This window comes from Schistocerca serialis, unplaced genomic scaffold (assembly GCF_023864345.2).
Source record: "Schistocerca serialis cubense isolate TAMUIC-IGC-003099 unplaced genomic scaffold, iqSchSeri2.2 HiC_scaffold_1260, whole genome shotgun sequence".
NCBI classification, from domain to species: Eukaryota; Metazoa; Arthropoda; class Insecta; order Orthoptera; family Acrididae; genus Schistocerca; species Schistocerca serialis.
Window position 1 is genome coordinate 287,391 of NW_026047470.1, and position 27,876 is coordinate 315,266.

General features: G+C 38.6%; 1 protein-coding gene across 1 annotated transcript; it reads left to right on the plus strand.

The window, feature by feature from the left end:
* Positions 1-27,245, plus strand: LOC126438118 (mediator of RNA polymerase II transcription subunit 31-A-like). The gene is made up of 4 exons (XM_050090487.1): positions 1-179; positions 457-549; positions 15,994-16,090; positions 26,440-27,245. The coding sequence occupies exons 1-4, from the start codon at positions 149-151 to the stop codon at positions 26,678-26,680; spliced, it is 462 nt and encodes a 153-aa protein (XP_049946444.1). The 5' UTR covers positions 1-148; the 3' UTR covers positions 26,681-27,245.
* Positions 27,246-27,876: the final 631 nt, after the last annotated feature.

Sequence of the window (27,876 nt, forward strand, 5' to 3'; positions counted from 1 at the left end):
GGCACAATAACTATCGCAGTAGCGTTTCGCGCTGCGAGGATTAATATGGCCGACTATGTTGCGGCCGAGTTTAGGGGCGGAGGGTGGTGTGTCGTAATAAAATTGTAGTTGAGTTCCCGCGAGGAAGTTCTTATATTCCTTGTTGATTATGAATAATCGAAGAGTTGATCTTCTTCCAGGTGAATTCGATTTATATTTTTCGTAGAAATGTGATTTGTTTTCTTAGTTACTACTCGGAACATATGATCATGACAGTAGAAGTTATCACAATATATGTTTGTGGATTCATATATTCATTCAGTATCCCTCCACGTTTGATCACTTATTACTGAACTCGTTGTAATGAAGATGAGTTTTAGTATAACAAACTAATATTATACGTGTCAGCTCACTAAGTATGTCAACATGTTTCTTTAAGGGAGTGCAAATGTTCACGAAATTACCTTCTAATTTCAGTGGGCGGTCCAGAAACGGAGGAACAACAACGCCTGAGATTTCAGGTGGAACTAGAATTTGTTCAGTGCCTCGCAAATCCTAATTATTTGAACTGTGAGTTTATTAAGGTTCTTTACTGTGTATTTTGGTTCTCTCCTACTTCATAAACTGATAGAAAGAAATTATTACAATAGATATGTGTTAAATGCTTTCTATGTGGATACCGGTATATATAAAAATGCAGATTGTTTTATCAGTTTCAGCTATAGCATTAAAGTCACCAAATGTTTGATAAAATATTTCGTAAATTAACTATGGAACATTTTTGTTTTAGTTACTGGTCTGCAGATATCAGTCTAATCAAAGAGTGAAAATAACATAATTTATCCATCATGTTGCTGATTAATAAATGAATTTAATGCTTTGAGTGTAGTCTCTGCATACAGTATAAATATACAAACAGAGGGGGCACATTCTAACAAATTTTGGGTTATAGATTTTTCCTGTGAAAGTCCAACTTCAATACTATTTTATTCTTTTAAATTAGCACTATCAGTGAATGTAGTATGTTCACCTAGTTAGAAAATTTGCTAAAGTTACTAGTAGTAAACAAAAGATCAAGTAATATAGTGCAGTTGAAGTATATTTTTGATGAAATGTACACCTGCCAAGACTAATGCTTTAAAAAGTCATGTGCTAGATGTCTCTCCAAACATTCACCTAATAACTATTGATTATTAAGTCAGCTATATATTTATATTATTGATTTAATACATCTAAAGAGTATGTATGAATAAAAGGCAGCAAAATTAGAGGTATAAAATACAAAAAGGATAACTAGAATAAACAGCACGAGTTTATTATTACGGTTTGTCTTCATTCTCTTCTGCCATCTGTACATTCAATTTTTAACCCAGTAGCCTAGTAACTGTTGGACAACCTTTTAACGGTTTCTAGTTCAGTGCAAAACAAGATATTTTTTTTCCACTCATGATAGGGAAAGTTCATTTGCACAGTTCAGTTACGCATGCAAAGAACCAACAAATACATCCAGATTGTATATTCAGTCTTCTGTTGAACCATCAGAATGAAAAGCTTGTTGTAAATAAATTTGTGACATTTACTTTATTTAAAGCTGTTACTCATAGTTAGTGCTATTAGGTTTACAGAAAGTGAGCTGAACAGCTCGTGAAACATAATCAGTTCCAGCTATTTTGTTTACAAACCAACACTCTTTATGTGTAAGGTCAGCTGTTTTCCATGATCGTATTTTATTTGGTCTGTGTTGTTGTAGGTGGTGTTCAGTCCAAAGAATGGTTTGATGCGGCTCTCCATGCTACTCTATCCTGTAAAAGACTCATCAGCTCAGAGAAACTACCACAACCTACATCCTTCTGAATCTGCTTAGTGTATTCATCTTTTGGTCTCCCTGAATGATTGTTACCTTTCATGCTTCCCTCCAGTACTAAATTGGGGATACATTGATGCCTCAGAATGTGTCCTACCAACCAAAGCCTTCTTCTAGTCAAGTTGCACCACATATTCATCTTTTCACAGATTATTTTCAGTACCTCCTCATTAATTATGTGAGCCATTTATCTAATCTTCAGCATTCTTCTGTAGCGCCACATTTCAAAAGCTTCTGTTCTCTTCTAGTCTAAACTGTTGATTGTACTTGTTTCACTTTCTTACTTGGCTGCACTCCAAGCAAATACTTTCATAAAAGACTTCCTGACAATTAAATCTATATTCAGTGTGAACAAATTTCTCTTCTTCAGAACTGCTTTCCTTGCCATCGTCAGTCTACATTTTATACCCTCTCGACTTCGACCATCCTCAGTTATTTTGCTGCCCAAGTAGCAAAACTCGTCTACTTCTTTGTCTCATTTCCTCATCTAATTCCCTCAACATCACCTGATTTAATTCAACTACATTCCATTATCCTAGTTTTTATTTTGTTAATGACCATCTTATATCCTCCTCTCAATACACTGTCCATTCCGCTCAACTGCTCTTCCAAGTCCTTTGCTGTCTCTGACGGAATTACTGTGTCATCAGCAAACCTCCATGATTTTATTTCTTGTACCTGGATTTTAATTCCTACTCCAAATTTTTCTTCATAGTTTCATGTTTTTAACTTCCATGAATGAAGTCATAAATCTTACATTATTCATCTGCAGCAAAACCTTCCCTTGTGTACTTTTTAGTGGTAAGTTAGGTTATAATGGTGTCTGGTTACAATAACTTAGCTCATTATCTGTGTAAATATTTTTTAATCTGTCGAGGAAAAGTAGTTCATCTAATGCAGGTCTACCATAGTTCCAAGTGACGCTATAGTTAATTGGTTTCATGACTTTTTCAATTTCTTCCTCTCCTACCTGTTGTCAAGTACACTTACTTATGCAAGTTCGCACCGAGAACCTAAGTCCGAAAGCAGCGGTTTCATTGCACCTACTGTTCCACATAGCAATATATTGTTGCCAGAATAATGGGCTGCAGGGCACTTCAGCAGTGTTAATGAATTCCATAGGTTCATTGAAATCATCCCTATTTACAGCAATGTATTTTTGCCTGTACCTAACTTTCCAGATACATACTACTTTGTGTGACATACAGGGATTAGTACATAACATCATCATGAACTTATTTTGGTAGGTAGTGCTTTTCCATGTAAATAACATATTTTTTTATGTGCTTGAGCAGCAGTCGTGCACACATTCCTGACGCCTACACACAGTTCAAGCATGGTTGTACAAGCATTAGTTTGTGTACTAGGAAATGTTGGACCTGGACAATGATGCATTTGCTTTGGCAACCTTTTTGCTTGTGTTACAGAAAAAAAATCTGAAGATAAAAACATTATATGAAGAAAAGACTAGTCAATGTAAAAGTAATTCCCATATTAGCTATTCATGGTAGACATACTGTGGAAACTATCTCAGTAGTGTTGACTCTCCTTCTCCCTCTCTCTATGTAATATTGTATTCTTTGATTTGAACTGCATTGCAGTACAGCCTTTGTGCAAAACATAATTTAACAGGACCAAATAAAAATTAAATCAAACCAGATCACTGACAAAGGCTTACACATGCCTTACTTTGTTGGTAGACAAGCTCAAGCGTATACATGCTTGAACACTGGCACAAGCATTGACTATTGAAATTCAAGCTGGTTGTACTGTACTGATGCTAGTACAAATTTATCTTACTCTCAAGCATGCTTGAGCAAGCGTGTTTACGCAAGAGTGCTTGCCAAGCATGAAGTTGTGTGGGGTTCCCCTAAGGTGATAAGAGACAATAAGCTTCGTCAGAAAGTTAAAAGGCAATGCTTCAGTAATTTTTTCCTTAGGTTAGGGCAAAATAGCCTCCATTGTGCAAACCCACCCTTGTTCGATGTGGTGCGATCTAAAGCATCTCTCCAACAAAACAAAAAATGTTAATGGAACTTGACATTAGTTTCTGTTTCTCACTGCCCATACAGTTACTGGTTCAGACACATCACTCTCACATAGGTCTTGGGCTACACTACATGTCAGTCCAACAACATAACGAGTTTCCTGATTTGTTGGCTTGGACAATTCACAACCAAACTCTTACATTCCAACCTAACAAAGACCTCAGGCTTTGCTACAGGTTAGTCAGTCACCATATCCAGTTCTGCTTCCACATTAGTTGGCTTTGCCAACTCGCAGTCATTCACATTCCCACCTAATCTAGACATGGCTAGGCCACTGGTCATAATAAAAATGGTAACATGCTGTAACAGTAAAAAACTAAAGAACAGTTCATCTGTGCAGTGCTTGTAATTAATCTCTCATTGCAACCAAAATCCACTACTGTATGCAATTCTGATCAGAATGTCACAAAACAAAAATATCCATAATTTACGTGGAGATCATGATAACTCCAACATAAAAAATGCCAAATTGCCTGAATACATCAATAACATAAACACTAAAATACAGCAGAAGTAGAAAATTAATAATGGGCCGCCCATAAAATGTGTATTATTCATACCAGTCCTTCACCAACTAAACATTCTGCAATGAATTACTAAGAATATTTCACCATAGAAAGTTCTGTATATACCAATAATAGAAATGGTCATATATTGTTACAGCAGAATTGAGAGGACAGGCCATCTACACAGTATGTGTAATTCGTCTCTCATCGGAACAAAAATTCGCCATTGTATACAGATTATTTGCAGTCAGACTTTCACATAAATAATTCTGTAATTTAGATAGGCCCCATATTAACTGGTGCAACATAAAAAATGCCAAGCTGCCTATTTGCTTCTGTAATGAAAATGCCAAATGCAGCATAACTAAAAAACTGATACAGGGCCATCCATAAAACGTGAATAATCAATTGCTGTCTGTCACCAACACAACATTCCACATTTAAGAAAAAAAATCATTATTAATATTTCACCATACAAGTTGCTAAATAAGTCAGTAATAGATAAATCAGAATCCTGCAACAGTGAAAATTAAAGAAAGGACGATCTCCACAGTACGAACAGTTCTTGAGCGTCTGTCGCCCCAAGTGAAATGTCGTATTCTGATCTTTATTTGTGTCATAAATGTAGACATCTGGCCAAAAATGTTTGTGTAAAAAAGCTTGAGTCATTCATATTTTCTCATTTTCTGGCTAACTGATTTGCTCTACAGAAGCTTGTCTCAATCTGGCCGCCACCAATGATAAAAGCACAGGCAATGCCAAAATTTGTGCCGAACCACAAACAAGAGCAGCACACAGATGGCTCATAGTAAAGTTTAACTGCACTGAGCATTGTTATGGCACCTGACTGTAATTAATGCCTAAATGTCCTGTGAAAGTGAATTATCATAATCACGAAAAGGATAAGATTGCTACTCATCGCCTAGATGCTAGAAGTTACTACCTATTGGATAAGTCTTTAATCAGAAGCAGACAAACTGAAACACACATTCACACATGCTTAACTCTCATGCATACATGGCAGTTGTCGTCTTCACACAAGACTAAGGCCAGACTTTGAGGTAAACAGCAGTGATCTTCGCCGGTGTGGGTAGCGAGTCTATAGAAGGGATGGAGGGACAGCAGTATAAGGGTGGGGAATATGATAATGCTGCCTGTGGGAACATGCAGGGATATGGTGGGGACAGCGTAGTGGGTGTTAGGTCCAGCATCGGTAGGTTGTGTTAAAGAGCATATATGTGGGGGGGGGGGGGGGGGGTTTGGAGGACGAAAGGGGAGAGGAGAGAAAAAGAATGTGAAAGGAGAATGCAGTTGAGACAGATGTGAGTAGGGCTAAAGTGGGAGCAGGAAAGAAATGGAAGAAGGTGGAGAACACAGACTGGGGAAGGCAGAGTCCAGGGGGTCACAGAAATGGAAGAAATACTCCAGATATAGTTCCCATCTGCACAGCTGAGAAAAGCTGGTGTCAGTGGGAAGAATCCAGACTGCACAGGCTGTGGAACTATCATTGAAGTCCAACACACATGTGAGTCCTGCAAGTAGTGCTTGATGGCATGAACAGTTATTGTGTGGTCCACCTTTCTCTTGCCCACTGTTTGGCAGTTGTCATTCATTCATGTAGACACACAGCTTGTTAGTGGTCTTGCCTACAACTAAAGCAGCACCGTGATTGCAGTTAAGTTGGTAGGTCCATGACTACTTTTACATGTGGTCCTGTTTCTGATGGAATAGGACTGCCTGTGACCGGACTAGGTAGGTGGCAGTGGGAGGATTCAGTACCTCATTAGTTATATGATCTACTCATCTGATCTTCAGCATTCTTCTGTAGCACCACATTTTGAAGGCTTCTATTTTCTTCTTGTGTAGACTATTTATTGTCCATGTTTCACTTCCATACATGGCTACATTTCATGCAAGTACTTTCAGAGAAGACTTCCTGGCACTTAAATCTATACTCCATGTCAAGAAAGTTCTCTTCTTCAGAAATGCTCTTCTTGCCAGTGCCAGTCTACATTTTATATTCTCCCTACTTTAAACATCATCAGTTATTTTGCTCCCCAGATAGCAAAACTCCTTTACTACTTTAAGTGACTCATTTCCTAATCTAATTCCCTCAACATCACCTGATTTAATTTGACTAAATTCCGTTATCCTCATTTTGATTTTGTTGATGTTCATCTTACATCCTCCTTTCAAGACACTGTCCATTGCGTTCAACTGCTCTTCCAGGTCCTTCACTGTCTCTGACAAAATTAGTGTCATCAGCGAACCTCAAAGTTTTTATTTCTTCTCCATGGATTTTAATTCCTATTCCAAATTTTTCTTTTGTTTCCTTTACTGCTTGCTCAATATGCAGATCGAATAACATTGGAGACAGGCTACAACCCTGTCTCACGCCTTCCCCAACCACTACTTCCATTTCATTCCCCTCAACTCTTATAACTGCTATCTGGTTTCTGTACAAATTGTGAATAATATTTTGCTCCCTGTAATTGACCCTTGCCACCTTCAGAATTTGAAAGAGAGTATTCCAGTCAACATTGTCAAAAGCTTTCTCTAAGTCTACAAATGCTTGAAATGTAGGTTTGCCTTTCCATAATCTATGTTCTAAGATAAGTCGTGGGGTCAGTATTGCCTCATGTGTTCCAACATCTTTACGGAATCTAAACTGATCTTCCCCGAGGTCAGCTTCTACCAGTAATAGCATCTCTAAATTGAAAACTAAAATTTAAAAGCACATTAATTTAGGACTTAAAGATTCAAAATAAACATTTACATAACTTAAGAATGTCGAGAAAATTGCCCATGTAGTTGAGTCTTTCATCACTAGGGTGGTACATTTCCACTCGTGTAACCACCATTAACTGTTTGGGCCTCTCTAAACTCTGTCCATGGAGATAAGCCGAAGATTAATCTAAAACACACACTAAAGGTGCAGCTCCTGCTGCCCGTCAGCGTACAGAAAATTCACACGAGATATGATGAGAGGGTTAGCACTCCACAGGTAGGTGAAAATGAGTTGATACGAAATACTCACTATAACCCAGTCCCCACAGAACTATACTGTAGACTTCATACTTGTACCACAATCACCAATGGCATCTGTTCTGTTATGCGAGTTCTATAATGCTTAGGGGGCCACAAGGCAAAGACCAAGAATACTGGCCATGAGTTTGTGGCAAAACACAGTGACAATAAGCAACGAATAATCTCAGTTCAGAGCAGCAAATTCTCTTCCATGTGGAATTACCAAGAAGGCATACTACGTAACTATCCCTTGACTCAGCCCGTCTGTGCTACAGGACAGGAAGCTACTCCCATCTACCACATTCCATCAAAAGCAGCATACTGTCATGATCATGCTATACAGACCTTGCTCTTCTCTGCAGGCAGCAGCTCAAAATCTCCGCAGACTTAACCACAGTAATCATTGCAAATTTCATGTCAGTCACAGAACACACACTGCCGTAACCCCACTTTTTATACACGTTTCCTTATGTCCTGCCCCATGTACAGTCCACACTTTATCACTCCACAGTCCCCCATGTAATGACTGTACCGCTGCCACCACCATCCTTCCAATGATGCACGAGAGACAACGTATAATTTTAATTAATATTGTGTTTATACTGGTTGCTGGTGAGGAGGAAAGTTAGTTATTAGTATTTTATTAATGATCTCATTCATAACCAGCCATATCACAGTCGCTCAAGAAAGTTATAATTAAGCTTTACTTCTTAAATCAGAATCCGACAATGTCTCTCCTTGTCTGCAGTCTCGATGATTCGAAGCGATCTGCAATCCTGTGTAAATAAAGTGTCTTGGTTTTCTTGTGTTGCGTAGTCAGTCAGGAAACCTCAGATTGAGCGGAAAGTTTGCTTTGATAGTTTAACTATCCGATGAAATAATGGAGCTCTTGGATCTAATAATTGCAGGTTCGTTTCAATTCATAGAAAGTTCCCTTCTGGTTACCAACGAAACGACACCTCCGTGCAAATTTCCAATTAGAGAATACATATATAATGAAATTCCTTACACACCTTTGATGTAAATGCTCAGTATATACTTTCTTGAGCAGCATACAATATATTTTCAATCTCTTTCTTCCAGCAATCTTGATAGCAAAATTACAATTAATCAATGCGGCTATTCGGCATGGAGAAGATCCTAGAAGTCCTCTCAACACACCAGAGAGAATATTACAAAGAGTAATTATGTGCTCATGGAATAGTAATAGTACTGTACTACTTTGTGCATTGATTCTGTGATTATATAGATGGTCAAGTAGGAAACGTAATTCACTCATAGAATTGTGCAGGGATAATTAGTAGAATATAAACAGTTTACAAACTCATTGACCACCACATCCTACTGAAAGGCAAAGACATGCCAGCCAGAAAATGTCATCGAATTGTATAATTTAGTATTAGAAAAAGACATTAGACAGTTTATGAAACATAAGATGTGGAGCAACAGTCAGGCAATATGCCTGAAACTTCAGTAGATACAAAACAACCATCAAATAGTGTCTCAAACCTGCCAACATGAAATACAAAGAAGACAAATGTTTTGTCTATAACATAATCATGTGAAAGACCAGTTTCTATTATGACTAATACAAAAATAGTGAAATGTGGGAGTTAAGAAAGTTGTATGAGGAAATGCATGTGTTCCATCCCCAAGCTAGCATAAGAGATATGTAATGCTCATCAAGCCCATGTGGTTCACTGAATTCATAATAGTACTGAAAAGATGTTTAATGTATAATTATACTGTACTTAGAAATGCAGCCTGAAAATTAATGTTTCTGTAAAGTATCATTTGATATAATATAATCTTTTTTTAATGTTAGTGAAAGTGTATCTTCTGAAATTGTACGTATTAGAAGGATGCCACCATGAGAAAAAGTTTGGAAAGCTGTGGTGCCATCGACTGTGACATGCTTGTCATTGTCAATAAAACCTCTCTTTAGGCTTACATTTATATTCGATGTTAACAAATTCCCCCTTTTAAGAAAACCTTTCTGTGGTATAGACAGTCTGTATTTTATATTCTCTCTACTTCTGGCAGCACAATTTATTTTTCTGTTTAAATAGCAAAACCCATCTGCTACTTTTAGTGTCTTACTTCCTAATCGAATTCCCTCAGCATTGCCCGATATATTTTGACTACATTCTGTTATCACTTGATTTACTTCGCAATGGTCATCCTATAATATATTTTCAAAACAAGCTTTATCCAGCCATTTCACTGGTCATCCAACTCATTTACTGATGACAGAATTAGTGTCATTTGTAAACAACAAAGTTTTTATTTCCTCCCTTTGAATCTTAATTCCTTCTTCAGTGCAGACTGAATGACATAGAGGGCAGGCTACCACCCTGTGTTAGTCCCATCTCCCATATTGTTTTCATTGAATGTTCTTCAACCCTTGCAACTCCTGTGTGACAGGTATACAAGCTGTATATAATCTTTCACTTCCTGTATTTTATCCCTGTTAATTTCAGAATGTCAGACAGTGTATTCCAATTTCCTTTGAATCTAGAAATGCTGTAAACATATATTTGTATTTCTTTAACTTATCATAGAAGATAAGTCATATTCAGTATTTTGTTGTGTGTTATGTGAGGTCTGCTGCTACTAGATTTTTCCATTCTTCTGTAAATGATTTGTCAGTATTTTGCAGCCATGAATTTTTAAGCTGATAGTTGTGAATATTATCAATCTGTCAGTACCTGCTGTCTTCGAAATTATAATCATTTTTTTTCTTCCTGAAATATGAGTGCATTTCTCATATCTTGCACATCAGGTGGAATACTTCTATCATGGCTGGCTCTGCTAAGGATCCTAATAATTCTGAGGGAATGTCATCTATGTCAGGGGTATTGTTACAACTTTGATCTTACAGGGTGCTGTGAAATTCTCCTTGCAGTATTGTATTGCCCATGTTACCCTCATCTACTTTCACTTTCTGTTTTATAATTTAATATTTTGTGCAACTTCATTTATCTTGTACAGCTGCTCTATATGTTTCCTCCACCTTTCCACTTTTATTTATTTGCTTAGTACCTGTTTGCCATATGATCTATTGTATTCATGCAGTTGCATCTCTCTTCCCAAAGGGCTCTTTGATCTTCATATCGGTAATATCTCTCTTTTCCCCAAGTTATATATGCATTTGTCTTCTGGTCATTTTGCACTTTCTGCCCAAGTCATTTTTTTTTTAGACATTCCTGTTCACCTACTTCTTTTTGCCACATTTTTTATAGTTTCTCCTGTCAGTTCAATTCGTACCCCTTGGGTATTCATGGATTTATACTAGGTCTTGTGTACTTAGTTTTCTGCTGCCTTTATTAATTTATCACTCATGACTACCCATTCATCTTCTTCAGTATTCCATTTCCCTGCTTCAATCAAACATTGCCTAATGCTTGTACTGAAGCTCCCAATAAACTCTGATTCTTCTACTTCATCCAAGCCTCATTTCCTTAATTCTCTACTTTTTTGCATTTTCTTCTGTTTCAACCTGCAGTTCATAAGCAATAAAGTGTCTTGCAGTTTAAAATCTGGTTTTGAAATCTGTCTTACCACTATATAATCACTCCGAAATCTTCCATTGTGACCAGTTCTCTTCTATATAGGCTATACATTCTTTTTATATGTTGAGTTGCAGATAGGCACAATGAAAAGACTGTTACAAATTATGGCTTTTGGTCAAAGCCTTTTTTTCTTTGTGCCTGTCTGCAACTAAAGGGTCACCTTTACAATGGGTAACTGTCTATCCTTTTCATAATATTGTTGATATTTCACCCTCTAGTCTCCATTGTTCAATCTTCTTATGATTCTTAAACAAAGAGTTAGCAATGATTAAGTTACAATATGTGCAAAATTTTATCGGGTAGGTTCCTGTTTGATTCTTTTCATCCAATCAAATATTCTCCTATTATTTTTCCTTCTCTTCCTTTTCCTAGTAATTACAATCTGTCATCGCAATTAAATTTTCCTCTATGTTAACTATCTGAATAATTTACTTGTCTCCTCATACATTCTTTCAATCTCTTCACCTGCAGAGCTAGTTCACGTATAAACCTGCCGTGGTGGATGTTATCTTCCTTTGGCCTTACATAAACTTTCAAAATTAAAAAAAGAATATACTTGATTTAGGTTCACAGTGTTAGCTGTAAGAGAATCGGCAGTACTATTCATACCCACCAACAATATATTTTATTTAGGTAAACAAATAACTGTCTTTGTCTTGGGGATTTCAATGTATTTTGGATGTAAAACACTCCAAAGTGCTTCATAAGCCCTTAATATTGATGCTCATTCATTCTATCATTGTCAGGATGTCCAACAACTTGGAAAACAGGGGTGAAAACTCGGGGAAACTTGGGAGACTGTTGCATTTAGCCTAAAGCTCTTGAAAGGGGATAGTATATGATTTGATTTTGGGCAGAGACATTTGCTTGCCTTCTGCTTGGCTTGGTGCAAAAGTGGGTGTACCCTTCTTCCTTAGACGGGTGCTGTGTGACCACTATCCACCAGAGTTTTGGCGTTCCTGAACCTGTTCCCCCACTCAGTCCAGAGTAGCAGCCAGGCCGAGCTAGCCGACTGAGGTTTGTTTTTGTTAATATGGGATGGTTTGCATGCCTGTCACTGCAGCCTGAATGTGCTACCCTGGTTTTTTTTATTGTGCCATGGTTTTGTGGGTTTGTAATGCGATGTAATCCGCACAGATTTGTGATGAATATTTGATGTGGTTTACATTCATGTAAGTATTGCCTTGTTTGGTATCACAATAAGGTCATAGATGTGTCTTGTGCTTTTAGGGCTGTTTGTGGCCTATTTGAATCCATTTGTTTTGAACTAGGGGTATTAGGACGTGATAAGCACATTGTAAATTACTGTTGTACATCCCAATAGCTATCTATCTGATTGCACTGTGTACAAATAAGATTTATAATAGATCTTCGGTGGTAGGCATAAAATAATGTTACTAGAACACTAACAAGCAGTCTTTGGTCATTGCAGAGCAGATTTTGGTTTAGTTAAGATAGAACTAAAGCCTGTGACAGGAACATTGCAGAGCAGGTGGCCAGAGAGCGAGTGAGGAATGTGGTGGTAGGTGGCTGGGGCATGAGGCAAAGAGACTGTCATTTCTGTCCTCATTGGCTAACGCTTCTGATGCTGCTGTGGGTATTACTCAACATGAACTACTTCGTTAGATGCACACACAGAAAACTTTATTGCCTTCCTTAAAACGCAGGCAACGAGAGGTGAGAGTGTCTGGTGGAAATAGTTCGTAAGGAAGTGCATGTCTTGAGATTTTTTAATGGCTCCCCATCTTTGTGAAGTCTTGGCCACATCTCACTATATGCTTTAGGTGTAATCCTGCCTAATGCATATTTTAAGTCAGGTCTTACTCAATGAACTGGGAGTGTGCATTCACCACTTGCTGGACTGAGGATCCAGAGGTGGTGGGTCACAAAAGACAACTCTGAAAATTTCAGTGTTCAGATCCTCCTCAATAAAACGAAATTCTTGCTCAGAAGTATAAGCAGTCTTGCCTTATCCAGTAATCCAGGGGAAGGTAGCATGCTGGTCTCAAGACTACAAGGAAGGTTACATTGTCTGTATCCATGCTAATCACCACTAATAGCCGTGACTTCAATGCTACTGCGTAATACATGGCTTCTGTGGTGTTTGCTCGCCACCTGGATGCACTCAAAATGATCTTTAGCTCTGTCATTGGAGAGGATGGTTCGGCAGCTGCACTGGAAAATAAAATACAGTTTCACAGAATGAAAGTAGTGTTTTTAATTAGAGTCCACGTATTTTTAGTCCACCGTGGCACTGGCAGGGAGTGCATTATGCAGCTGATTTGTCTCAGCAACCAGGTCCTACTTCAAGACAGCTTTGTTAATCTCTTACCAGATGTGTTCCCAAATAGTAACATTGCATCCAGAATGCAGCTTCGAAAGTCAAAAGTAAATTAAAGTGTTGTTCAAATTGAGGATGTTTTCCAGTAAACTACTACAGGATACTGTTGCTGCCTATGATGTGGTAGTGGTTGAGTTTGATTTGTTTGTATGTTGAATAGTGCATAGGCTCTTTGTTTTTGGAGGAAAAATGCTACTAAAGATTTAGTTGAATTTGAGGCAGATGAATCCCAATGTTAGGTATATTTGAAAAGCAGGTTGTTAAAATGTCCATGAATGGCCCTAATGTTAATAATGCATTCCTAAGAAAGCTGAAAACAAAGTGCATTAGAGGGTAATCCAGAGGATCTTGTGCTTTTTGGGACATGAGGCTTACATATAGTGCATGGTGACTTTGACAGATTGTACTAGCATTGGTTGGATCTTTTTTAGTTAATAACAAGATGTGTGGTTTGAGAATGGGAGAGTCAGCCCAAAACTGGCTAGCACTACAGCAATAAATTCTATATTCATATAGCTGAGAAAGACCAAATAAAAATCTATCAAACTTTTCTCAAGACAGTACTTGAATCAGCGAATAAAATGGTGTCAAGACTGGAGTCGGCAATTATTAACACCTGTTTAAAGTGTGTCAAGGAACTAGAAAGAGTAAAGAGGGAACAGAAGCAGGTAAAGCCAAAACCTAAGGACGCTATCAGAATTCGTAAGTCATAGCTACCAGTAATTGTCTTTGAGGGATAATTTACTGCTAGTTGATCTCATCTTTTTTGAGACTGTAGCTACTCAGGCTGAGTTGTTTCTGACTGTCAGATGCCCCTTTAACTCCATTCCGCTGTACTTGTCTCCAGTGTATGGTGAGAGAAATAACAAGAAAATTTGTCAAACCAGAAGTTTGTACAAACAGGCTAGCTTCCAAATAGATCTGAATGATTATAAATCAGTCCCATCTTCAGAAAGTGGACAACAGGTACAGAACCAAAATAGCTCTGTGTCAATGTGACATGTCAGAGGAAGATGTCGTGGCATACTAGAATAAGTGCATTACATTTCTGAAGTGTATGGTATCTGGATAAATGGCACGTGGCATATTTCTCTATGGAGGGCATTCCACGTTTCGACTCGGAAGGGGCAATTAAAGCTGACAATGAGAGGAGACAGTGTGGCATAGAATTGATAAATATCAGTACCTTCAATCGCTTTGGTGGTCTTGATATTGATGCTGCCCACGAGTTTCAGAACTGAGTGCAGATCATGCCAGTAAGGAAATTCATCAAAGAATGTGATGGGGATTGTGTTCACATCAGTCAGTGATAGTAATCGGGGTCAAAAGTGGATGTGAAAATGCGAAGAGATTTATCGAGTCTGCTTGCACTATCATCTATGGCAATGCCAGCCTTGGAAAAGGTTTCTCTGGCAACTGCTTTCTGGTCAAAAATTTTATTGGAGCCTCTTTTGTAACTGTTTGTGCTGTTAATGATGTGATGTGTTCAAGGTGGTGGGGGTGTTAAATTGTGGCTATCACAAAGCAGCTCATACAGTTTCCAAAGTGCACAGGGGAGGTACAGTGAAAAAGTAGCAGAGGAAAGGCAGCTCGGAAGACCTCAAAGGAAAATTAGAGAGAGAAGAAAGTGTGCAGAGAAAAGCTGAGTATGAAAACAAAACTCGAGGAAAATCCTGAGAAAGAGGTTTCTTAGATTGAAGTAGTAGTTTTAACACTAATAACCACCTTTGTGTGATTTTACTTAATGTTCAAGTACGTTTCCTCATCAGACTAGTCTATTACTGTTCCTTCCACAATCATTTTATTGAAATTGTATTTGAAACTTATTCATAGAGTTCTTTGTAAAATTTGCAGTTTATGACCAAAATTGATAATGCTCGGTTTTTTGTCTGTGCGCTCCCTACAGTTAATTGGTCACAATGTAAATATGTTTTAATAATGCTTTACTTCTTTTGCAACCTTGTCTCATTCTAATTTTCCATTAGCTTTTTTGTTTAAATTACATTATAAAAATTTTGTTGTCAGGTTCTAGTACATTTACTTTATTGTGGGTAGAATTAAAGTTGTTCATTTTAAGGTTTTTTTCCTTCTAACTCAGAGTGTAGACCTTTTACATTCCTTATATATTGACAAAGTTTGTAGATTTTGTCAAGAAATCAATCAGAATAAACTGGTTGGGGTTGAAACACAGTATGACCCTGGAAAAATTGAAACTTAGCTAGGAAAACCTGGCAAACTCGAGCAAACTTTCTGTAGAATCCCAGGACACCCTGATTGCGTTTCTTAGCTCCCATTGCAGAGATGAACCTTCATGAACATGGGCAGAGTCAGGTAGTACTTAAACAAAGAGGAGCAGCAGCTACAATTGTATTCTTACTGTTACTGTATTTTTTAACTAACTCTTGTTACACTGTTTAGTCTTGTGGAGAAACACCTCATCTCTAATTCTATGCTGACAATTTTTTGGACCAAGCAGTTGGAAGAAACAGTAAATTGCTTTAAACATAAAATGTAAAATGAGAATTCATCGGCATGTTTTAGCCATACTTAACAGTTACTAATAAGTGTTACAGCAATGGTATATTCGAATCCAGTCAACTATGACTACGGTGTTTGTATCAAGGTCTGATAAGTAATCCAACTGTTTTTATTTCAGTTTTGGCTCAACGAGGTTATTTTAAAGATCAAGCTTTCATCAACTATCTCAAATACCTTCTCTATTGGAAAGAGCCTGAATATGCAAGATACCTGAAGTAAGTAATCATCATCTTGTGTGTATATTCTCTGTAGGAAGTTTTGCTTTCACCTAGGTGCTGAATTTCTCTATGGTTCGTAAAGTACATTAAATTATAGACCCCCTTATAAATTGCTGGGTAACTCAAAGGTTGGAGGAAGTAAAGTGCATCCAAAAGATAATGACTAGTGAAGCACAGTGCTGTTAGTCAATTGTTGGGTTGGTGATAGCCCTAAGGCCCCTCTCCACTTCAGTCTTCACAAAATGTTAACCCCCACATTACATGTCTGAAATATGCTGTGAAGAAAACTTCCAAAGCACAAACAATATGGAGTATACCCTTGAGTGAAAGATATACATCTTTATTTGGCTGGTGTATCAACCCTGTTGTGTGTAAACTGAAGTTGTGATATAGTCAGGCCTGTGACTGTAAGGTAAATTGTGAGCCCCTCTTATATACAGCTATGATGAGTTGCTTAAAAACAGCAGATCCCTTGTTGTTAAAAAATTATATTGGATGCATTTTATGTTTAGCCCATACTCGGAACATATGCCAGACAAAATATAAAGGCCATGAGAGCACAAGGAGAACATTCACTAGACATTAAAAGTAAAATAAAAAAATAATAAAAAATAGAAAACACATAAAATAATAATTCACAGTTAAGTTCTTGTGCTAAACAAAATTCCTTCACACACAGTGTAGCCCCTCCTTAGTATATTCTTTACGTACATGCTCAGCTGTTGGTGAGCTGCCATTAAAAATCCTAGCTACTAATAGATGTCAGCAGGTGGCATATTTATATGGTTATAGTGATGTTAAGTGTAAAGGAAAGTAAATAGACAAATTAATAACAAAAACAGTATTAGAAAAATGTAAAGATAATAGGAGCAAAATACCTGTGAGAGAAACTAAAAGGAAATAATGAAATATATAAACAATACATCAATAGATCATGTTACTCATTTAAGGGCTTGTTGGAAAAGGATGAAGAGAAAACAGAGGGGATATGCTATAGAGTAGATAAGTGCAAGGAAAATTTAGTACGAGCATGTTCTTTTTAGGTTTCAAAAATTCATATATTGTTTCTGTATGCATCTGTACTATAGAACAAGGCTTGGTAAACATTCTTTCTCATTACTGCTTAGTTCTTCGTAAACAAGTTCAGAAAAACCTTTACACTTATATATTGTATTTTAACTTTGTTGGTGCAGTGGCATATAATCGAATTTGTAAGTGCATATACTGCCTTTAGATATAAGATATTTCATTGTTTTATTAAAAATTGCTAGTAAAATAGCACCATATGTCCTTTAAATGATTTTCTCACTATGTCTGAAGTAACCCCTCCTCCCTCTACCCGTTTGGGCTTACTTATACATCATTTAGAACATAAGATGGGTCTATCTTTCATATTTTTGGATCTGATAATGCTATACAATGTTTAACAAATCTTATGCTATGGAAAAGATAAGTATAGGTAAAATTATGTACGCCTGTGAAACTTAAAAAATATGCTAACATTACATTTTCCTTGTCCTCGTATCTGTTCTGTACTATAAGACTCCAGTTCTCCCATGTTCGTAGTTCTCCTGCGCATATGAATTACCGTCTCCTTTTTCCAACCACAGCGGTTCATCTCCCGCATCAGCAGCCCAGGTCAGGGCTTATGATAGTGGTTCGCATCCGGTCCCTTCTGTCTGAACTGTAGTCCTGCCCTTTACCACCTCTCCTTGAGGTCCATTCACGTACAACTCCATGGTGTACACCCAGGCTGCAGATTCTTCTGGGCCTTTCACATGGCCCTAAGGACTCCGTTAACCCTGCGGCTCTCTGCTGTCACTTCCTCTTGATTCTTGACATGTACTGGGGCCATGAAGTGGTTTACACAGACGACTCGATGTTTAATGGTCATGTAGGCTTTGCGTATGTTGGAGGACATATTGAACAGCACTCCTTGCCAGATGGCTGCAGTGTTTTCACTGCAGAGCTGGCGGCCATATCTTGTGCTCTTGAGCACATCTGCTCATGCTCTGGTGAGTCATTTCTCCTGTGTACTGACTCCTTGAGCAGCCTACAAGCTATCGACCAATGCTGCCCTTGCCATCCTTCGGTAGTGTCCATTCAGGAGTTCGCCTATGCCCTGGAATGGTCCCATCGTTCAGTGGTGTTTGTGTCGGCCCCAGACACTGAATCCAAGTCGACGAACTTGCCGACAGGCTGGCCAGACAGGCCACACGGAGACAACTTCTGGAGGTGGGCGTCCTCAAAACTGACCTGCGTTCTGTCTTATGCCACAGGTTTTCTCAGCTTTGGGAGGTGGAATGGCATAACAGTACACACAACAAACAGTGTGTCATTAAGGGCACTACAAATGTAAGGAAGTCTTCCATGCGATCTTCTCACAGGGAATCAGTTGTCCTCTGCCGGCTCTGCATTGGCCATACATGGCTAATACATGGTTACCTCCTCCATCGCGAGGACCCACCTTGGTGTCGCTGTGGCTCACAAAGGATGGTCGTCACCTCTTGCTGGACTGCCCACTTTTAGCCACTCTGTGGTGTACTTTTAACTTTCCCAGCACCCTACCTTCGGTGTTGACAGTGCCCCAACAACAGTTTTAGTTTTACTCTTTATTCGTGAGGGTGGGTTTTATCATTTGATCTAAGTTGAAGCGCAAGTCCTTTGTCCCTCTGACCCCTCCACCCTAGTGCTTTTAGGGTGGAGGTTTTAATGTGTTGCAGAGTGGCTGGCCTCTCCTTTTTATTCCCATGGTCAGCCAGCCATGATAATTTGCTGTCTTGTTTTGATGTCTTCTACGTCTCTCTGTATTTTTATTGTCAGACTTTGTCCATTTTAGTGTTTGTTGCCCTTCTGTCACTCTTGTGGTTTTCTCCTTTCGTCCAGCTGTGTTTTGTATGTCTCTATTATTTTACTCACACCCTTGTGGAATTATTTTAATTGGAACAAGGGACTGATGACCTAGCAGTTTGGTCCCTTGCTCCCTCTCTTCTAAACCAACCAACCAATCCAATTCTCCCTTCACCCCTTTTTCACAAGCCCTCAAATTGTGTGCTTCATTGATGTATTTTTGTTTATACACTCTTAACTACTGCCTTGTAGTTTCCTTCATAGGTGTTCTTATCTTATTATCTTCACATTTTTCTAATATTATTTTTGCTGTCAATTTCCCATTCATTTACAGCCTTATAACTAAGCCACCTGATGGCATACATTGGAAGCAAGGTCTTGTAATGGCAGCCCAGTCAGTTGAGAACTTATATTGAGAATGTATTTAGGTGATGCTGTACTATGTATGTAGGCATTTTGTTTTGTATGACAACATAACTGTGATTATTTTAAATATTTATTGATAATGTACTCGCAATGTCTAATGGACATTGTTTGTGCTCTCATGGCCTTTGTATTTCATTTAGCAGATGCTTTTAATATGGGCTACACCTTAAATGAGGAAAATATAATTTAGCAATGGATTTTAAAAAAAAAAAAGCAAAAAGCAAAAAGGAGCCCAGTACAGCAGTGTACAAGAAGTGTTCACCCGTGTGTGTGTGTGTGTGTGTGTGTGTGTGTGTGTGTGTGTGTGTGTGTGCAGACTCCCAAATCCGCAACTTCTGTGGGTATTCTTATCTTTTTGGCATTGTCAATTCATCGAGAAGTGCAGGTCCACAGCTTTTACTGACTTCCAATGAAATTTTCCTTTTGTTATGTTAATAATGAATAAAATAAAGCATAATATTTATTATTTTTACACTTGCACATTGATAAAATATACAAATGACACTAGCAGTAATTGTGATTAAGATTTCAACATTATACAGCCTCTTCTTAATGTTAACTGACACTGCTCCTCTTTGGCTGCAGCCACTTTGACATGATGGTTTGTTATGTAATTATTACAGTGTTGACCAAACGATGTTATAATGATATGTCTCTTAATTTGATTTACTTGTTACTTAAAGTTAAATTAAACAGAACACCAAATTTCTACATGGTTTATAGTGTCATAATAGAAGTAAGACTCCCATGTAGAGTGCAGCTTCTGTCTTCTTGGAAATCACTCACAATATGGTATTCATTTCAGCTGATTTGATTACAAGGTACTAAAAACAAAATTTAGCACAGAAGTGCCAACCTGAAAATTAAATGGAATGTTGTTTTGTACATAGAAGATAAGGTAGCATTTGATCTGGGCAGTATGAATCTGGAATCATTCTGGCAAAACATTGTTTGGAAATTAATCCGTGTCTTCGTACTGCTATTTTAATTAATCATAACAATCATATTGTACAGTTATATGCCGCGGGAAGGACTTTGTTAGAACACAAGTCGCTCCATCCTTTCCATTTTGTCAATTCTTCCTGTCACCTCCGTGTCATTACTATGACCCAGTCTTCTTCTCTCACCTGAATGTTTATTCACATTTCTTTCAACCACTTGTCCCTGGGCCTTCTCATTGATCTCTGACCATCCATCTTCATCTCTTCCATCTTCTTAGGCAACCTTGTCTCATAATTTTGTTCATTTGCCCATACTATATCAATCTTTTTTTACCTATCTCCCCTTCTAGGGGTTGCTCAAGTTATCTCCCTACTAACTCTGTCATTTCTCATATTTTACACTTTTGTTACATCCACCCAGTTTCTCAGAACCTTCATTTCACTTGCTTGTACCTTGTTTTTCTCTGTACTTCATGACCTACATTTCTGCAGTGTAGAACGGACCTGGTATGTAGCATGATTGGTATATTAGCTGCTCACCTGTGTGTTCAGTCATCTTTCTCTGGGTCCCAAGTCATGTGGGCATCCCAGGGAATGAACTGGCTGACCGTTTGACTGGAGAAGCAGATACTTATCTTCATTTTCTTGCATGATTCCAGCTGTGGATATGCGGATGTGTGTCAAATCTCTCTTCACGCAAAAGTGGAATGCCATCTGGATCGTTACTGCTCATAGTAATAAACTCTGCACCTTCAAGGAGTCTACTGCAGTTGGCACTCTTTGTTTCACTTCTCTCAGTAGTAGTCCACTGTTTGATGCCGTTTACGCATTGGTCATACCCCGCTCACCCATTGTTTCCTTTTACATAACGTTTGACCCCTACAATGTGGTTGTGGAGGCAGACTGACAATATCTCACATATTGGTGGAATGTTCCCTTCTTTCGGCCCTTCGTGTTAAGTATAGTCTTCCAGATTCCTTAAATTTAATATTAGCAGACAATCCACGGATGGTTGAACTGGTCCTCAATTTCCTCTGTGAAAGTGGTTTTTATTTCCAGATATAAGGTTCTGCTTTAGTCTTGGAGCAGGAGTAGGTTGGTTGTGGGTGGGACTTCTTTTACAGTCTTCTCAGTCTGTGATCTCATGATTGCCCCCTTTTTTCAGTTTTTTGATTTGGTCTCACTTTTTATGCCTTTACTGTGTGTGTTTAATGTTCATTATTTTGTAATTAGACTCCCATCACTGGATCATCCACTTTTAGCAGATCCTCTTTCTTCTTTGACTCACTTCGGGATCGTGGGACTGAAGACTTCGCCATTTGGTCCCATAACCGCTCTCAATTAATCAGTCAATCTGCTCACATGTGTGAATATTACCAAACTATCAGTTCAGTAAGTCATGGATGCAGAATATCTATGAAACAATGGAAGGACAAAGAGTATGAAAGATCAGATGAAGTTCTTGATAAATGTAGGAATACGTGACAGTTTGAACCATATGACTTATCTTGGAAGATGCACTGAAGGAAAGCAAGCAAACTTTCGTCCGTAGTGTTCGTAGATTTAGAGAAATGTTTTTACTATGTTGTTGGGAGTACAATCCTCAAAATCCTGAAGGAAGCAGGATAAAATGCAGGGAACATAAGATGGACTACAATCTGTACGGAAACTACTGCAGTTAAGAGACGAAGAACAAGAGAAAATAATACTTCAGGAGTGTGTGACATAGTGCTGTAGCCTGTTCCCAATGTTATTCAATCTGTACATTAAGCGTCCAGTAAAGGAAACCAGAGAGAAATTTAGAAAATGAGCTAAAGTTCAGGATAGAGAAATAAAAACTTGAAGGTTTGTCCATGACATTGTAATATTGAGGAGGCAGAAAACCTGGATGATCAGTACAACAGAATGAATAGTGCCATGAAAACAAATTCAGAAAATTAATACTATCAGAAGTAAAATAAAAGTAATGAAATTCAGCTGAATTAAATTGAATCATTCTGAAGAACTTAACTATGAAAGAAGACACTAAAACTAGATTAATTTTGTCTCTTGGGCAGCAAAATAACTTGCATGGGAGTGAAATGTGGACAATAAACGTGTCAGCAAGGAGAAAACAAGAGCTTTTGAAATACGGTGCTGCAAAAGAATGCTCAAGATTATGTGGTAGATTGCTTTACTTGTTGTGAGGTACTGATTGGAATTGTGGAGAAAAGAATTTTGTGGTGAAATTTGAGTAGGAGTGATTTGTTGGTTGTGAGCTACCAAGTGATTTTTAATTTTATACTGGAGAGAAGACGGAGGGAGGATTTAAAGATAGATAATGACTGAAGAGTGACTAGAAACAAGCAGGTACAAATGTTACAGTAGCTTTGGAGAAACGAAGAGGCTTGCACAGCGTAGGTGAGCATTGAGAGCTAAATTGTGAAAGTCTTTGGACTGAAAACCACAGCAGTGGCAGTATCACCTTGCTACTGTTTTGGAGATTTCTTTTTTTCATATCGCTCCTCTCACTTCTTATGAAACTTAACAGCTCACCTTCCAGTTTATCTCCTTATCATTCATTCCATTTACCTGTTTCATACACCACAGGTATTTCAAACTACCAATCATTTTCAGCTGCTCTGCCACTCAGTTTTACATTCTTGGTTTGTTTTAATTTATATTTAAATTAAACATTTTTTTAGGAGTTACATGCTGGAGTTGAGGTGTTTCAACCTCCTGCATAGACTGAGAGAGCTCAGTTGTTTCAAATGGCTGATTTATAAAGAGCATAAAATAAGTGTTCTAGTGTGTTGATATCAGGCTAGGACTTACTTCATGGCTGGTATTCCCCACCATACCTATTAACCCCCAGGTGAGGGAAGCTTTCATTCCACTGATGAGTGAAAGTGATACTGATTTTCAATAAGTGTTACCAAAATTAGGCATAATATGCAAAATGGAGACCAGAATAGAACATTGGAATCATAATTTTATGTTGTAGCTGAAAGTGTGTGTTAGTTAAAATGGAACTAACTTTTAATGTGCGAAAATTTATGTTAAAGAAACAAAACTTTCATTTAGAAGCAGTCAGTCAGATGTTGAGGGCTTGCAGGTAATCTCGAACAGTTAAAGAACAGTGAATTCAACAGAATTATAGTTACAAGTGACAGAACTCTTGTGCGTGAGAGTTGGTGAGCAAGAACTCAACTTGCCCTGTGGTCCTTTGCGTGGTTAGGTTTGTTGCCCCCCCCCCCCCCCCCCTAGTGGAACCTTGCAACAATTGTTGAAAGGGTTGATGCATTTCTTTGCATTTGCTGGGTTACCCTGTGATTGTGAAATGCACAGTGGATCAACACAAGTATACAGCTGTCCTTGGAACCACATCCACTCCTTCATGCGTTCTAATGTGTGTAAAAGAATTCTACTCACCATACAGCGGCTGGACGACACACATATAAAGATAATGAAATTTGCAAGCTTTCAAAGTCACTGGCTCCTTCTTTTGGCATAAAGATTGGGGGTGAAGGAAGAAGGGCGAAGGAAAAAGAATGGTGATGTGTAGGAAATGGGGAGAATTCGGAAGTCGCGCAGCAACCCAGGTCGGGGGGACTTACAAGAAGGGATGAAAAGGAAAAACTGACTGTGACTGTGACTACACTAGACAGAGATCACTAGAGAGAGAGAGAGAGAGAGAGAGAGAGAGAGAGAGAGAGAGAGAGAGAACACATTGTTCACGAGACTTTTTACAGTAATACAACACAATTCTCATCCAGCCTTCGCTAGACATGATTACCTTGTTAGCCAAGTTCAAAAGCAGATTTCCTGGGCCATCACATCCAATCCTGATACTGCTGATCCTTCCAATAAACAGCTTAGTAGTACACCTCTTGTGACTCACTATTATCCAGGCTTTGAATTTATTAATTAGCTACTTTGAAATGCTATGACTTCCTAAAATCTTGCTCTGAAATGAGGTCCTTTCTGTCCAATATTGTGCCCACCACAATAGAATAGCCTTCTGTTAGCCTCCCAGTCTCTGCATTATCTGTGTCGAACCCTATACTCCTTCTGCACGTATTTCCCTAACCTATAACTTCCTGTGCTGTCCCCACTGTAACACTTGCCCCATGCACTTTCCTATTATTACCTATACCAGCCCTGTAACTGGTAAAACATGTGCTGTCAAAGTTAGAGCAACATGTGAAACAACTCCTGTTGTGTACCAGCTCTTATGTAATTATAATGCAGATGGATAGATAAAAAAATCTAATCACCAAGCGGCAACAGGGGAACACACACAAAAGGATTTAATGTTTACAAGCTTTTGGAGCCAGTGGCTCCTATTGACAGAAGAGTTGAAGAGGAAGGAAGAGAGGTGAAGGAAAAAAACTGGAGAGGTTTAGGGAAAGGGATACAATTCTGAAAAGCCACCCAGAACCCCAGGTCAGGGCAGACTTACCAGATGGGGTGAGACTCTTGTTCGGCCTTTCATATTGACGTGACTACCACCAAGTTGTCAGTTAGAATGATTGTTCATAGGTAGAGGGATATACTGCCAACACAAAACATTCTGTTGCAGAGTATGCTCTACAACATGAATAAAGACCTCAGTGCCTGTTTTACCACATGTGCCATCTGGATTATTCTGTCAGACAAGAGTCTCTCAAAACTGCACAGGTGGAAAACGGCATTACATCATGGCCTTGGTTCTGGCCACCTACCTGTCCTTAATGTATGGTAATTTCTTTGATCTCAGAATTTCTTCTCTGTAATTGTTCTTTTCTTCACTCCCTTTTAATTTTATGTATCTTTCATGTTATGGCCTGTTCCACCACCACCACCACCACCACCACCACCACCACCACCACCACCACTACTGCCCCACCCCAGCTCTACCACATACGGTGCACTTTGCTTTCTGCTCTTACTAACTCTTGCACAATTTTTGTCGGTAATCTGTCTTGTGTATTACCCTATCTTCCACCTCCAGGCTCTCTTGGTTTCAAATCTCATCAGGTGAAGGACCCAGCAATCATGTCTTTCCTTCTCAGCCCTTTGGGTAAGTCTCCCCTGAACCGGGGCTCTGGTTGATTCTTCCAAACTCTCCCCATTTCCTAGACCTCACCAGGCCATTCCCTTCATCCCTCTTCCTTCCCCATCAGCTTTTTCTGCCAGAAGGAGCCACTGGTTCCAAAAGCTTCTCAATTTCAATATTTTTATTATGTTCTCCTGTCACTGCTTGGTGAGTAGATTTTTTTTTTATCTGCCCAATTACATTACAGTTTCAAAAATTTACTATCATTGGTATACTACTGTTTGTTTTCCTTCAGCACCATGGCATCTATTGGCAGGACAATGAAGCATGTCACACAGCTCACATTATACATGTGTTGTTGAAAGGAGCACCAGGATGAATTTACTGTAAGCCCCTGGCCACCAGACTTTCCAAATTTAAATCCAGTTGAGATTCTGTGGTACTACCTTGATTGCACTGTTAGTGCGGTGGATCCGCAACCAAGCACAGATTGCCATGGCACTGGAGTTGGCATGGCTGCATATTCTTGTCGGTACCACCCAGAATCTCACTAACTCTCCTCCTGCATGTCTAACAGCAATCTGTACTGCAAAATGTAGTTTTTAAGGCTTTTGAGCGGTGGTCACATTGATGTTGTATTTTCTTCCTTGCTTCACATCTGATAATTTTACTTTAGTTTTTCTACCTCTTCATTGGATCATCCAAGTTCCACATTTGATTCCTGCTCTGTTGCTGCAATGCAGTTTCTGTTGGTCTGAAACTGCTCCCATTCAGTAAGAATATTAATGTATGAGAATGTTCTGAAGACAATGTTAATAAAATAACACTAGAAAAGTGACGACTTCAGTTAAACTTGATGTCGCTTCAACTGTAATCATTTATTTCTTGGTAACAGAAGAGTGAAATGTTTCACTATTGCTACTGCTGTAAATGTCTAACTCCCCTGCCCCCCTCCCATTCATAGCCACCATCACTGCTGGTACCCAACAGTGTGCTTTGTAATGTGCTGCTTCTTAGCAACAAAAGAATAGGAAGTGAGGTTCGAAACATTTCAGTTGCATATGTTAAGATTTCTGTGTTCCATATGAAGTAATATATAAATTTATTTTCAGGTACCCAATGTGCCTGCACTTCCTAGATCTCCTACAGTACGAGCACTTCCGCCGTGAAGTTGTGAGTGCACAGTGTGCCAAGTTCATCGATGACCAGCAGATTCTGCTGTGGCAGCACTACACACGGCGGCGTACGCGTCTTCTGCAGACGCAGGCGGAACATGCCCAGCAGGTGGCAGGTCAGCAGCCACCCTCGGCAGCCATCGCGGCCAATGGGCAGGGGCAGACACAGAAGGCGTGACGGCTGGTCCTTGTGTGACCATGTGGCACCCGCCGTGGCCCCAGATTGAGGCTTTACTTGGCCACTCACTAGTCGGAGGACCTTTCCTGTGAATGTTTGTAAATAAGAGAATTTGTTAGAGGAAGTGAAGAGCGAGTGTGGATTTTGTGTAAGTTCTTTTGCAGACAAAGTACGTACCTGTGTTTCATACAGCCATTTTTCAGTGTGGTCGAACATGCTTTCTTTTTTATTTATATAATGACAGAGACTTAAGTTATCGAGGTAAATTATGATTCCTGTTAGTTCAGAAGTTATTTTCAAGTATTTTGTGATTATGTTAAGACCTTGCACATCCTACTGAACATTCCTATGTGACTGGGAATGTGGAGTTACCTTTTATGCTCCTTTTTATCTGTGTGTATGAATTGCAAAAACTCTAATAATTCTGTGTGTGGGAGTCAGTATGAAAATAAATGTATTTTTGTAACATACATTTATTACATTTTCAGTGCTCAAATGACATTTATTTTATTTTTCACACCACGTATAATGAGAATGTTCCATTGTTACATAGCTTATAATGAGAAATAAATGTTCTGTTTCATTGGCATTCTCAGATATTTTGTCATTATCAAACTTTGCATCCTTCTATGTACTAACCATCTGGTTGGCGCATCTCCTCATTTCACGTGAGTGGCATGCCGTGACATTTACACCACAATTTCGCCTTCACATAAGTATCATTTCTAAGCAAACCATAGGGTAAAAACTGAAATAAAACAGCCTGTAGCTGTGTTAATTATTTCGGGTAAAAAATTAATAAAGATATAAACTTTTAAAAGTAGTTCACATCAACAAACATCATCAATCAGAACAAATGTCCCATCTGCTGGTCATCGGCATCACAGGAGAAACACACAACATTCTGACGAGAATGCTTCTTGGGAACATTATGTCCACATCTGCTGCATGATGTTTATGTCATGACATTTTTGTGTCATCAACATATGTGACATATTCCAGGTTTAGGTTTTTTATGAATGGTCCCACCTTCTCTGAAAATTTCTAGAAATAGTTGTACATCTTTAGGAAGGTTTGTCAGCTTTGCTCTCTGTATTAGATGAGTGCCCATAAGACTGTATGATAGGTTTTTAAGAAAAAAAACTGTCACCTGTCTCTATTATCTGGGCTGTTGTGAGTAAAGATGATACTCGAAT

Bases quoted from the DNA above. Each gene is read 5' to 3' on its own strand.
- LOC126438118 (XM_050090487.1), top strand. From the start codon at position 149: ATGAATAATCGAAGAGTTGATCTTCTTCCAG. The intron at 550-15,993 runs GTGAGTTTATTA...TTTTTATTTCAG, and splicing joins AAATCCTAATTATTTGAACT to TTTTGGCTCAACGAGGTTAT. The intron at 16,091-26,439 runs GTAAGTAATCAT...ATTTATTTTCAG, and splicing joins GAATATGCAAGATACCTGAA to GTACCCAATGTGCCTGCACT.